This window comes from Anastrepha ludens, chromosome X, assembly GCF_028408465.1.
Source record: "Anastrepha ludens isolate Willacy chromosome X, idAnaLude1.1, whole genome shotgun sequence".
NCBI lineage: Eukaryota > Metazoa > Arthropoda > Insecta > Diptera > Tephritidae > Anastrepha > Anastrepha ludens.
Window position 1 is genome coordinate 22,920,288 of NC_071503.1, and position 15,066 is coordinate 22,935,353.

The 15,066-nt window shown below is 38.5% G+C and overlaps 1 protein-coding gene across 2 annotated transcripts in view; it reads left to right on the forward strand.

Moving 5' to 3' along the window:
* Positions 1–15,066, forward strand: part of LOC128869558 (transcriptional activator cubitus interruptus) — a 105,206-nt gene that overhangs the window by 42,537 nt on the left and 47,603 nt on the right. The window contains exon 1 of one of the 2 annotated variants that reach the window (XM_054112136.1): positions 10,255–10,537. The exons of the other annotated variant lie outside the window; for it this stretch is intronic. Within the exon in view, the coding sequence (XP_053968111.1) occupies positions 10,515–10,537 (23 nt within the window). The 5' untranslated portion in view covers positions 10,255–10,514. Of the gene's footprint in view, positions 1–10,254; positions 10,538–15,066 lie in introns of those variants that run through there. 2 annotated transcript variants of the gene reach the window in all.

Below are 15,066 nucleotides of genomic sequence, written 5' to 3' on the forward strand. Positions count from 1 at the left end.
CAACACGCAACCTTCACTACAAATGGAACCACCTGTGCACAAATACACTTAAACCGTATCTGAATCCCGCAATGTGAAACCGCTAAATATCTAATAATTCATTTGGATAAACGGCTTACGTGGAAAACGTATATATTTGCCAAAAGGAGAGTAATAGGACCAAATAACTCGAAATACTATATGTACTGGCTGTTAAACCGCAAATTCACCCTCTCAACGGACAACAAGCTTATCCTTTACAAAACTGTGATAAAACTAGTATGGACTTATGGAATTCAATTGTGGGGCACAGCTTCAAACTCAAACTTGGAAATCCTGCAGCGTTTTTAATCCAAGACCCTGCGCACCCTAGTCAACGTTCCGTTTGAAATATTGAATTTATTCTATTTATTCTAGAGAGGGTATTTCACAGGAAATATACCTGTAACAATACAATCAACGTCACTTTTAAATTTCATTAAATATTTGTAAAATGTCTTCTGAACTATAAGTATAGGCATAATAAAAAATAAAATTTACTAAAAAAAAAAATTCCCCGTGGGAGTTATGTTTCAATGTTGCAAAGCTGTCAAGGGGTTGCGCCATACTTTAGTCACTTTAGCGCTATCGTTGTAATGCACGTTATCTTTGTCTCGATGCAAAATATAACGTCGTTGGTTTCAATGGGTGGTTAGCAATGGTTTCTTGCGTGCTGATCTCGACGAATATTTCTGGCTTGATGCAATGCTTCATGAGAGACAAATATACCACAATCTTCGTTAAGCTCATTTGCAAGTGTTCCCAAGGAAATTCTTGGGTTTTGATCCAAATTTCGGATCATCAAGCGTTCTGCACGTCCAGTAATTTTGTTTTAGGCCCACCTGAACGCTAATCTACCCCCTTTTTCCGCTCGATTCATAACATTATAAATAAATCGAAGTAAATCATACAAAACGCAGAGAACGTTAATGTATAGAGAAGTCTCAATGACAGGAGCGCATGGAATTTTGAGGGGTACTCGTTTTGCGCACGGAGTTCACCACAGACATGTTTTCCACCAAAACTTAACAGAAATATACTCAACTGTTCAAAGGAAGAAAGAATGTTAACGCTGTAGGCTAGCTACAAGCACTCTATAGAAAACGTTTCATTACCAGGCACACAGAAAGATGGCATATGCAAATTTAAATATGTGAATTTATATGCATATGCGCATATATACATACATATATGCTGTGTATATATGAGACTTACCACAGCAAAAAATATTACGGTAAAACTTCTCAAGAAATCCCGCGCGCATTCATAGGCACAGCATTGTATGCACAATAACCTTCAAATATGTACATTAACCTTCAAATACTGAATACCAAAGGGCAGAGCACTCCTTGAAGCATTTGCATGCCTAGATATTGTCTTACTGAACAGCGGCGGGGAACATACCTTCTTCAGAAATGGCTTTGGGTCAATAATAGACATCACGTTCGTCAGCTCTAACATCTACAGAGAGTCTAAATGGAAGCTTAGTGAGTGTTATACTCAAAGTGATCACTCAGCAATAATATGCGACATAGATTTAAACGAGTGCAAACTTCAAAAACAACAATTAAGTTTGAAGCACCGAGGATGGAAAACCGGCACCTTAGATCCTGGAGTATTTAAAGAGATGTTGCCAACAAGCGAGTATACAGGATGCGCGAACGGCATGGCAACCAAAATTATGGGTGATATTTGTAGAGCCTGCGATGCGTCAATGTCTCGCAAGACGACAACAAATAAACACGTTCCTGTTTACTGGTGGAACGAGAGCGTTCTTTCCTTCAGAAAAGAATGCATTAAGGTTAGAAGAAGCTTCCAACGGGCAAGAGGTAGGCCTAACTTCCTAGAAGCCAGAGAATCGTATAAGGCTGCGCGACGTCAACTCAAGACAGCGATAAGGGAAAGCAAGCGTAAAAGCTTTCTTGAGCTCTGCGATGATGCTGAAAACAAACCTTGGGGGACAGCATACAAGGTGGTGACCAAGAAGCTGAAGTCTGCTAAGGAATCCATACCGACATGCCCGATTTTCTTGAGTGAAGTCGTAAACACACTTTTCCCCAAACAAAGGAAGTTAGTTTTTTTAACCTCGAAGCCAATCTCACATCAGTTTCCAAGAATCTCATCAGACGAGGTCCTTCAAGCAGTCAATAGAATTGAAAATAATAAGGCTCCTGGCCCAGACGGGGTGCCAAACGAAGTACTTAAACTGGCCTTTACCCAGGCAACATCGAATTTCGTACGCTTATTTAATACATGCCTCGCAGAGGGAACGTTCCCATCCATATGGAAGCGACAAAGGTTGGTTCTACTGCCCAAACCTGGCAAACCTCCCATGGAACCGTCTAGCTTCAGACCGATTTGCCTGCTCGAGAACGAGATCGATTCCGCCAGGGGAATATCGGACAACCAATTTGGCTTCAGAAAAGGAAGGTCCACCGTTGACGCGGTGAATACCGCCAAAAAAATTGCACAACAGGCAATAAGTGGTACCCGATGGCTCGAAGGTGCCAAAGAGTACTGCTTAATAGTAACATTGGATGTAAGAAATGCATTCAACACCGCAAACTGGGCCAAAATATTGGACGCACTGGACGAGATCGGAGTATCCCCCTATCTGCGAGCAATAATACGAAGCTACTTCGAAGACCGCGTACTGGATTACGACACAGCAGTAGGCAGAAAAAGTTATAAGGTTTCAGGTGGGGTCCCCTAAGGTTCAGTCCTTGGACCACTGCTTTGGAACATCATGTACGATGGTGTTTTGCGCCTCAACATACCCAATAGTGCCAACATTATCGGATTTGCGGACGATATAGCAGTAGTTATTACGGCGAAGAGACTGAGCGACATCTGCGAAAAAGCAAATCGAACCATAGCGTCCGTTAATTCATGGCTTGTGCAAAACGGCCTTCAATCGCCGAGCAAAAAACGGAGTCCGTTCTCATATCGAGCCGGAAAAAAGTAGAAGTGGGAACTATACAAGTTGGCAATCACAGCATCACGACAGTACCAGAAGTTAAATATCTGGGAATAATGATAGACAGGAGATTATCCTTTAAAACTCACCTGGAGTATACGACAAAAAAGGCATCAGTAACTGTAGCAGCCTTATCGCGAATAATGCTAAACGCCCGCGGGCCAAAACAACGGCGGCGCCAACTCCTAGCAGGCGTGGTGAAGAACCAAATACTATATGGTGCCCCTGTTTGATACATGGCTACGAAACATCCTTCCTACTTGCGCGGTATAAAGGCAGCGTATCGTTTATGTGCGCTTCGAGTCTGTTCCGCATTTAAAACGGTTTCAGAAGAAGCAGCGCTGGTTATCGCTGGAATGTATCCAATAGATATTGGCAAACGAAGCTGCAGCATTGGCTGACAGTGAAACGCAACGCATCGTAGTAAGGGAAACTAGTACCCAAACTTGGCAGCAAAAATGGAATAATACAACAAAAGGCCGCTGGACACATCGTTGCATTCCAGACTTGCGAAGCTGGATTGAAAGAAAACACGGAGAAGTGGATTTTTATCTGACGCAATTTTTAACCGGGCATGGATGCTTCAAAGCATACCTGCATCGGTTCAAACATGAATCGAATCCCACTTGCGATTACTGTGGGGCAAACGCGATAGAAGACGTTCACCACGTATTCTTCGAATGTAAGCGTTTTTATGGCTCTAGATCGAAGCTTCGGCGCATATTTGATGGAAACTACGATCCAGATACATTCGTGCAATCCATGCTACAAAGCAGGGAGAAATGGACGGCAGCATGCGATGTCATAGCAGAGACCATGAAAAAACTAAGGACCCTCGAAAGATTACGACGAATGACCGGTGACTAATTCGCCTTTCCCCCCCACGATGTAATGCTTGACGGTTGTCCCGTGGGGTGTGGAGTTTCGACGAAACAACAGGCTTGTCCTGGTTTCAAAGGGCAACTTGAGGGTAGCGCGCTACCACAACGCCCATGGAAAAAAAAAAAAAAAAAAAACCTTCAAATACTGTGTATAAAATAATTGTTTCGAGATTTTCTCTCAGTATTGAAATGTCCGACACAGGACTTTTTTATAAGCTACTTGTGTTGTTTCTGCAAGTTACTGTATGCTCATGCGCGTACTTTACGCACAGCAGCTGCGGTTGCATTTAGAAAGACATATTTACATACATATTATATATTGATGCATACATATGTATGTACGGAGCCGCGAGCTCGAATTTATCAATGAACTTTTTGATGATGAGTTTTTGTTGCCCAGTACAATATTTCAAACTGTCCGCCGCGACTATTTCTGACTGTTCAGAACGACTGCGCCTATTAATGCATTTTGTTCTTGTAGTCGCTAGGCATAGAATTTTAGCTTTGAACGACATACGCATTTAGAGGAATAAAGTGAGTGCCCTGTGTGTGCGGTTGTGTGTACATGCACATGTGTACATATCGCACTTGTTACGTTAAAGCGTAACAACTCAAAATGAAAAGGAAAAGAGTAACAACTCAAAAATTTGTTATTTTAGCGCAACTACTAAACAAATAAGAATGAAACAACCGTTATATTGTTTTTAATGATATTTTCGTGCAATTACATATTTTTCCCCTTTAATATTTACGGAAACAGTTTTTCGTCTCTACTGAAAATGTTCAGATTTTGAGTTGTTACGCTTTAACGTAACAAGTGCGACATATTAATAAGCATTGTTTTGTTCCTATTATCATTTGTTTGCATCGATGGACCACGCACTTTCCGAGCAGCGCTTCAATTCTCACGAAGAAGCCAAAAAATGACTCGATGATTGGTTTGTGGCCAAACACGGCCAATTTTTTTTGGCGCGGCATCCACAAATTACCTGAGATATGGGGAAAAATGTGTCGCTAGCGATGGCTATTATGAAGATCAAATTTGTAACCATTTTTTGTTAATAAACGTTTGAAATAGAAAAAAAGTCTCATTTCATAGATACACACCAGTAGTTGCCATAGTAGCGCACATATGTATGTATGTATGTATATTATATAAATTCACATATTTAAATTTGCATATGCTATCTTCCTGTGTGCCTGGTAATGAAGCGTTTTCTATAAAGAATTGTTTGATTTTATTAAAGGAATTCAATGTACGTACATAGGCTAGGGCATCAAGTGTGCATACGCACATACAAATATGTATGTACATGCATATGCAAAAGATAATTGTTTTAGCATTTTAATCATTCGGATATTTATGTTACTCCCTAATTATTGTATGAAATACCTATGTACATATATACATACATGTGAGGTAGGTCATGGTTGCTTCAGTGCATACATATGCGTGCAACACTATATTTAATAAAGATGCAATTGAACTTAGTTGTCCCATATACGCAAATACGTTTTTTTGAAGTTTCCATTTATTTATTTTAAATTTCAAAGTTTTATACTATCTAGAAAATGCATACATATATTATTCCCTGTAATAAGATGTAAATTGAAAAAAATTTCGTTTGCCAAAGGAACAAATAAATGCATATTGAAATGTAAATATGATAAGGTAACGCGTCGTGAGATAGGCCATTGTTGCTGCAGTGCGTATACATATGCATACATACATATGTAACACTATAAGAATTGAAGATGCATTTGAACTTTTGCACAGACATAACAAACATAATCTATGTATATATTGATATACATACATATGCATGTACATATATGTCAATATACCAAAACACTTGTATGCTCTATGAATCATCGTCTAAAATTAATTTCGAATCAAAAAATTAGTCAAAATCATTCATAAAATTTGTATAGTTTTAAATTTACTAAAACGCACACACACCTAAATTTGAGGTCGTTTTATAATGTATTTTGTTTAATTTCTTCTTATTAAATTAAATCAACAAACATTAAAGTTACTTTGATTTTAAATGTTGGTGCATATAATAAATATTCAATCATCCATTCCACTCCGTTGATCCAATCATTTAGTTTGTTTGAAAATATAAATTGAATAAATTTTCGTTTATCAAGGGGACATGCACAAGCAAATTTTTTGCAAAATGCCGTCGGCTATTCGTCAATTTGATTTTCTACATAAGCCAAAAACTGTGCAGAGCCAGTAAACTAAAGAGAGAATTCGCTGTAATCAGCTCTGTTAAAAGTTTCACCACACCCCGGCGGTGGTTAGACTTCATTTTTGACAACTCACACTATTCGTAGCTCGTGAGACTTTTCTATACATTAACGTTCTCTGCAACACATTCTAAAGAAATTGAAGAAGCAAAATGTAAAAATAGTTTGTTGACAATGTCGAAATAGTGTGTTATTTGTTTTTGTTGCTTCAGTTGTTGTTTTTTTTTCAAATAATTTGAAGTTTTTTTATCAATTCCCTTTAAATGCTGTGAATAAATCTGAATCAGTACAAAAAAGAAGTCCCAGCTAAGTAAAAAGTGCTATTTTTTGCCATTGAAGACGAAAAATTGAATATATTTTGTATGTCAAATCTCATTCTTGACATACTGTACATTGCATACATACACCCATGCATTAAAGCATCACATGAGGAATATTTTCCTAATAAGATCAATAATTATTTTTAGAGTCCGACGAGATAACCCACAAGACTCAAATAAAGCATTGCATAAATACCCATGCCTCGCATAATTTTTTATCACCATCAATTCCTAGAATTCCAAGTTGGAACACATAACTTCTTATAGAAATCATACGTAGAAATCAGTATTTCTTAAAAAAATAATTATATTATATTATACTCTTATATTGTGTAATATATAAATATAGTGAAATACTTTTCATGAAAATCTTTAAAAATATTGCTATTGGTGTCACTGTGTTTGAAACACCAAAAAAATGTTAAGCAAAATCTAAATTCAACAATCTGCTAATTGTGCGCAAGTTGTGCTAATTGTCGTGTAATCAGACATGTACGAAATGCAATCAGTCCTTTGGGAGTAAGATCGTGGAAACAGATATCAGGCGATTTTACGATGCTGAATTTCTTTCTTTGGAGAAAGAAACATTTATGACTTCAAAAACGAAATTCGAGGCGCCATTAATGAAGCTGATTCGACATAACATCAAAATGTGTTTTTGCGATTTTGTGATCTATACATAATCTTCACTTCTAATCTTGATGTCATAAGAAGTAACAAGAAACATTGTATTTTTAGTACAAATAGGATACCTATTATAAAGTTTCTCTAAATATATTGTACCTACTATAAACGAGATACAACTACAAATTTTCTCTTAGAGTTGGTTCGCTTCTAGTGAACTTCAAACCAGGACTGGTTTGCATTCATGTTCTTTTCCATATATGTAAGCAACAGGTTTTATCTACTCATCGAACCCTTTAGAAGTTAAATATTCCGCTTCATGTATTTTTCGATAGTTCAGAACTGGTTCTATGTTCTACGAGTGCGAACTTGGATTAAATTCGACATACCTACATATATTATACTTGCACTAAACTACCTGTAAACTGTTACTTAACACGTTCGCGGACACTAAAAATTTCAGGGAGCTACAAAAATAGACAGGCAATTATTATAACTGGTATATGAAAGTACTTAATGAATCAATTGTTCATTACTTTGAAGTGTATATTAATTACAAAAACTTAAAGTTACATGAAAAAAAATTTGAATGCTGTAGCATTCACGTCCGCGAACGTGCTAATTTGCGTTGATGCACTTGCCGGTAGTTTAAACGTGCAATTATGGAGATGGCAGGGTTAATTTTATTTTATATATTTTTAAAACTCAAACTTACATATATTGGCTCACAGAAGTATTTTGCATAATTACTTGTATGTACAAATTTAAATTTTTTATGCACTAAGTGTCCGAACATAATAATTTAACACAACTACGCAGTATTAGGGGGCGTCCATAAAATACGTGAGTTGTTTTTTTTCAATTTTCTGAAACTCCCTCCCTCCCTGGTGAGATGTCGTGAGATTTTATTCAACCCCCTCCCCCATCCCCCAATCTCACGTGAGATTTTTCAAAATGTGGGTTTCTTATGTAAACGCGTTGGATTGTTATTGTAAAAAGAAAAAAAATTTGCTTCGTGCTTTTATTTACGACTAGTTAAGACTAGTAATCAATATTGCTGAGAGTTATAAGTGTAATAAAATTTTAACAATACAAGACTTAAATCGTAACTACTGCGATTAAAAAAAGAATATCTACTCTAATTCAGTCCATGGAGAATCATGCGCGGTTTCAAGAGAGACTATTGGGACCAACATGTCCATATGATTTTCAGTAAAATCATGTGCTCCTTCAACTTCGTTCTAATCTAGCCACTCTAAGCCGTTGACGCTTGCGCACAGTAACTCATTAGCTCGTCTTGTGACAATCCGTGAGGGTCGTACTTTGCGGAACATACGCGCTTGCTTAGCTGGTGCAATGTGAGCTGCTCTCCTGTGCTCTGCAGCCTTGTGATAGATGCGAAGTAAATACCGCATGTACTACAGCATATTTTCTCTAAATCATCACGTATACTTGGGCAATAGAGATCAATAGGCGTGCTGATGAAGGCATTCAGCGGTTGAATCGGTACGCGTATTAGAAATGGAGCAAATGATTTTCCGTCATGTTCTTTAAAGTCCGGAATTGTCAAACGTCAACCTGAGTGATAGGGCGTTCGGCTCATAGTGGCGCGAAAACAACCGACAGGCTACACTGTACCGCAAATTCAGATTAAATTGAGCTATTTGGTATAAAACAAATATGGTGGTTTGACAGTAGTAATGTATAACGTCGAAGTATGAATGAAATTATTTTCTTTCGAACGAATTAGTGAATGATCTTAATCATACTACGATTACGCTTGAGATTAAATCTTAAGCATGTACAATTTTTTTGTTTCAATCAGAAAAAAAATTGCGTGATATTTGCCGAGACCCCCCCTCTCTCCAACGTAAGATTAGATGAGATTTGACTCGACCCCATCCCCCCCTTAAACATCTCACGTAATTTATGGACGCCCCCTTATTGGGCATTGTCTTAGGAAATGGGCTACACAGCATGCACGAAAATTGTACCGTTATAATACGTTCACATATGCATTAATCACCTATAAATCCACCAAATTAATTTACACGTTCACATATGGCAGATTACCTGCAAAACTGATAATCAGCTGCCAATACTGCTTTGAGAGTTCATAGAAATTATTTTGGTAGAATATTTCGGTGTTTTTGGTTTCTTTAATTATTACGATATTAAGAAAATACAAGGAGAAGGAATAGTTAATTTAATTGCGCCATTGGCTGCTAGTGATGAACAGTTGGAGGAAATCCGTATGCGACGTTTACTGAGGTTGCAAAAAATTATGGCAGCAATGCGCATGGGATATTCTATATTACATTTTATAATAAGTAATAGGAGGACAAAACGTTTATGGACACACGCTTTGTTTTTGTAAAATGAATCCATAATTAAGAACATTTAACAAAAATTGTATTAGAATTATGTTTACAGACCTGCTTTCTTTCCCGGCATGCATTTCATTTAGTTTTTATTTTGATGTTTCTCCTTACATTCGTAATAATAATTATAGATAACATAGAAAACACAGAGTTGTTTGTTGAAAAGTATCGTTATTATCTAGGATTATTTTATAATCTCAGATTTTGGGAGAGAAATTTTGTATGGGAAATCTCGTTTTTAATTACGGATTTTAAAGTATGTAGGTCATCTACTTATGTATATGTAAACGTATTATTAGGTGCCAGTGGCGGATCCACGGGGGGGGTTTTCGGGTAAAGAAGTTACAAACAGGGTTGATATTTTTTTCGTACTTAAACTATACATGGTTGAATTGCAAGTTGGCTCCAACACATGTTATAATATATTGTATCTTAAATAGGCGTAATTATTTATGAAGGTGTCCCACGATGTATAAAAACCGCCAATTATTCTTGTAATTTTGAATCAAAGTCCTTTACTATTTTTAGAATTTTTTTTACAAGATATCTAGAGCTATTAGCTTTTTCATCGGCTAGTCACGACATGCAGCGCGAATAATGCCATATTTTATTCACGAAATTGATTTTTAATAAAAACACCCTTCTAAAATACCCCGGACCCCCCCCTTTATGAAATCCTGGATCCGCCACTGTTAGGTGCATACAACAAAAAACGTGCGCAGCAATGAAATTCTGTGCTCACAAAAGTATTTTTCTTATTGGTTTTGAAACCGTTACTTAACGCAGTTCAGTTATAGCTCCCGAACACGCTCATGCATTTGCTGTCCAGCAGCTTATACGTGTGCGTGTCGGGTGCATGACGCTAATATCTAAAATTTTGTGACACGAAACAAGTACGTGTGTCACCCGACACGCACACATGTAAGCTGCTGAACAGCAAATGCATCAGCGTGTCCAGGAGCTATTAGTTTTCCTATTTTCGCTGAAGTGGTGGCTGCAAGTGCATATTGTAATCAATTGTAGTTGTAAATGAGTCCATTTTATTTTTAATTGTGGTACTATGAACATCGAAAATGCCAAAGAGTAAGGAATAACAGCTGAAGAAAAAATTATTTTATATTTTCATAACGAAGGCAAGTCTATGAAATACAATTGTAACATGTTTAGTCGATGTCGCCAAACGATCGAAAACGTTAGTGAAATGGTGTAAAGAACGCAGCAGTTTAGAAAATATAACGCGTGTTGGTCGGCCAAAGATGCTAACAGTGAGAGAAGAGCGCCAAATATTAAAAAAAAATCGCGAGAACTCACATTTATTAACCCCAAAAATCAATGACAAGGTAAAGACACAATATTCACGGTAGTGCAGCACGGAAAGAGCCACTCATTTCAAAAGTAAATTAGGAAAAGCGGCTTTTATTCGCCACCACATATAAAACAAAAGCATTTGAGTTTTGGAAAACCGTTATCTTTAATGATGGAAGCAAATACAAAATTTTTCGACCTGACGGACGTCGTATGGCGGTATGGCGGAAGCTAAATCAAGAGATACGAGTCAAATATATTAAATCCACTGTTAAAAACGGTGGAGGTTCCGTTATTGTGTGGGGTTGTATATCGGCTCAGGGAGTTGGAAAACTAGTATTTATAGATGGAACGATGGATAAACCTCTTTAATTGTCTATTCTCAAAGACAACTTACATTCCAGTGCAGAAAAAATGGGTATGTCAACTAACGCGTTTTTGTTTCAACACGACGACGATCCTAAACATACAGCTCATGATGTTAAAATGGGGATACTTTTTAAGACAAAACATTTGCCAACACCTTCCCAAAGTCCCGATATAAACCCCATAGAAAATCTTTGGGCCTCTCTCGAAGACAGTGCGGGAACACAAAATTTCATCAAAAGGTGACCTAAAATCTGTTTTGCTCGGGGAATCTGAAAAAAAACCTACTGAATTTTCCAAAAATAATAGTTATCATACCAAATATTGAATTAATAAAGACTAGTACATTTATACATCACCTAGTCAAAAGCAAAATACTTTTGTGAGCAATGAGTTCTGATTTTTTTACGCTTTGTTAAGCTTGCGTTAGAACATATTTTTTTTTTTAAGTTTTAATACATTATTTATGTATCATTAAGATTTATATTTAAGAACTTATAAAATAATAAACAAATACATTAAAAAAAATTCAAAAATTCAAGGGTGAAATTCCTATGGAAAATACTTTTCTGAGGCACTGTGTATTGAATTCAAACATCATTTCCTAACGCCATTAGCACCAACAACCCAATTCACCACTTATCAACGTGTCGCCATGGAAATGATTCGCCATCTGTGTTGTATAGTTTTGAAATTTGGTTCACTAGTTTCAACTTTTCCTGCAGGGATTCACGGATGCTCGCGCTACATACATACATAAAAATTTACATGCATCACGTTTTCAAACTAAAGCACATAAAACTGCTTGCATATGCGTATTTTCAATGATGCTGTTAATAGATTTGTTTCATATATCGTTTTTATGCTGAGGCGTTGAAAACTGTTAAGCCTTAACACTAGTTTCGGTGCCGCAGTGTAAATTGCAGAAGCGATTCACTATGGTATGTCCATACATACACTCATACCTACATATGTAAATACATATGTACATATATGCAGATATAGATCTCAGTCAACCAACACATTGTGCATATATAGTACATCTATTTGCATGTGGTTGGCGTTGAAGAAATCGTCTCGTGGCACGCTAAACAATGCCTATAACGGAACTGTGCTGCTATGTTATTTCTTGGGCGTTGGCACATGCTTGCTCACATACGTTCATACATATATGTATGTATAAACCTGCGTTCTCGAGGTCTGATGTTTCGTTTTCTGTTTTATAAAGAAATTTGCAAATTCATTAATTTTTTATTGAGTCGTTTTCAGTTTATATGGAGGTACGTACCTACATACATATGTAATCATTTTCATAAGCATGCTGCATAGTTATATATATGTATATGTACACTTGCCAGAAAAAGTATCCGTACACAAGGAAATGAAAGCAACATATTAAGAAATTCATTGTAAAGAAAATTAAAACATTTTATTTGTATACATTTTTTCCTAAGTGCAGCTTTAAAAATAAATTTCACAAAACAAAAACAAAAAACTTCACTTAAACGAAGCAGAAAAAATTTCCGTGCTCATGAAAATAGAGATTCCCCGCAGTATGCAGTGGCATATTCATACCCATTTTTAATTTTAAATTAGGTTGTAATTGATTTTGCTGTGACTACATTAATTTTTAGTTATTTTAAAGTTTTTATGCACAATAAATAGCTATGGCCCTCAAAACTAAGAAAATTAGTGTTCGCGAGAGAAAAATTATCCTGAACCTTTTTTTCTTTTTTTGTTTTTTGTGAAAGACAACATTAAGTCCATTGTACTGCACTCGGACTCCCTCCTAAGAAATCTGAGTAGATCTTGTGGTGCCAAGGAGCCAAAGTGGTCGCTTCTTAACATATCAGTGCCAAAGACCTCATGCCTGATTCGAGCGAAGGCGGGGCAGACGCACAGAAAGTGGTCGGCCGTCTCATCCTTCTCTTCATAAGCTGGGCAGAGTACACTATCTGAGATGCCTGCCTTTTCCACGTGCTTCGCCCACAGAAAGTGGCCCGTCATCAGTCCAACCAGCTGCCTGCAGTCCCCTCTTCTTACTGGCAGAAGGATTTGCGACAGCCGGTCGGACATGGAAGGTAACATCAGTATTCTCCATGTACATCCTCTCTCAGCCTGCCAAGCTCGCTTGTGGGTTATAGTAGCCCATTTGCTAACCGTGGTTTTGATAGCTGGAGAAGGGAGTGGCAGAATGGGCTCCGGGCCAAAGAAGTTAGCCTCAGAGCCCATCCTAGCAAAGGAGTCAGAGGTCTCGTTACCTACGATATCCATGTGTCCCGGGACCCATGTGAGCATCAGGCTATTATGTCTACCGACACAGTTCATACTGAACTTACAGTACTCAACTACTCTTGAAGTGGTTGGAGGGCTGCCTAAGGCCACGAGCGCAGCGTGGCTGTCGCTGCAGACACATATAGATCTGCCTCTACATCTGTTTTCCACAACAAAGTTCATCGCTTCTAGAACAGCATTACACCTCCATTTGAAACCCCAATGCATGCATTCCAAGAGCAAAGTGCAGTTTTGTCTCGCTGGACTCCACGTAGATCCCAGAGCCGCAACTGCGTTTCAGCCTGCAGATGGTCTTCAAGGCCTGTCCTTGAATGAAAACATCAAGTGATGGTAGACCAACCATCTAATGCCAGGCCTGAAGTAGTCGGAAAAGTTCCGGGTGCAGCAGATGGCCACTGTGCGTTGTATCCTCCATAAGGTCTTTCTGACTCCCACGAGAGAGAGTCTACTCATCCAGACCATTGATGCATAGGTGATAATAGGTCTTATCATAGCCGTGTAGATCCATAGCATCTTGCCAGGAGAAAAACCCCACTTTTTCCTAAAGACACCCCTGCACCGCCAGAAAGCTTTCAGTGCTTTGGATGCCTTTGTTTCAATGTGTGACTTCCAAATAAGTTTACTATCGAGGATTACTCAAAGATTTTTGATTTCTTCGGATAGTTGGACTGTGACTCCATTTAGCTTAGGCAGAACGAGTTCATCAAGCTTCCTCCTTCTGATAAAGAGAACAATACCAGTGTGTGTGGTGTCTGCCAATAGCCCATTAGCACAATACCAAGCGCCAATCATATCTTAGAGATGTTCATAAGCGAAGGGCCAGTTACCAAACAGGCAACGTCGTCCGCATATACGTGTGTGTAGACTCCAGCATCGTTTAAGATGCTGAGTAGAGGATCGATCACCATGCACGAGAGCAATGGAGACAACACACCACCTTGGGGACAGCCTCTATTAACCCCGGATGACACCAGCAGATCCTCCTTCGTCCGCACCGTGACGATTCTGTGAGCTAGCACTGAATGAATCCAATTCACTAGCACCCGGTCAACGCCATGCGTTCTGGCTGAGCTGCACATACTGTCGAAAGTGGCACTATAAAAAGCCCCCTCTATGTCCAAAAATTGTCCAAAGCGTAGTCCCTCCTTTCAATGGTCTGATCTAGCCTAGCAGCAAGGTGTTGCTGTGCCGCCTCGCAGGATTTTCCGCTTGATAGGCAAGCTGAAATGGAGAGAGTGGGTGAACCTTCAGCGACTTCTAACGCATATGCAGCTCCACCAGCCGTTCGAGATTTTCAGCATGAAAAAGGTCATGCTGATGGGTCTAAAGCTTTTGGGGCTGGTGTAATCATCTCTCCCAACCTTAGGGATGAAGGCGGCCCTCACCATCCTCCAAAAGCGTGGTATATAAACCAGTGCCAAGCATTCAGTGAATATTTTCTTCAGAGCTACAGTCACGGACTATATACCTTCCTTCAGCATTGCAGGATAAATGCCATCTGGTCCGGAGGACTTGTAGCCGCCGAAAGATTCGTTGGCAAATCGAATGGTGGCTTCATTCACCACAGATCTGGCAACGTACCGGTCACGCCGAGAAGGTAAAGCAGCTCTGAGAACAGCCTTTTTCGTTAACGGCTATTTCCGGCC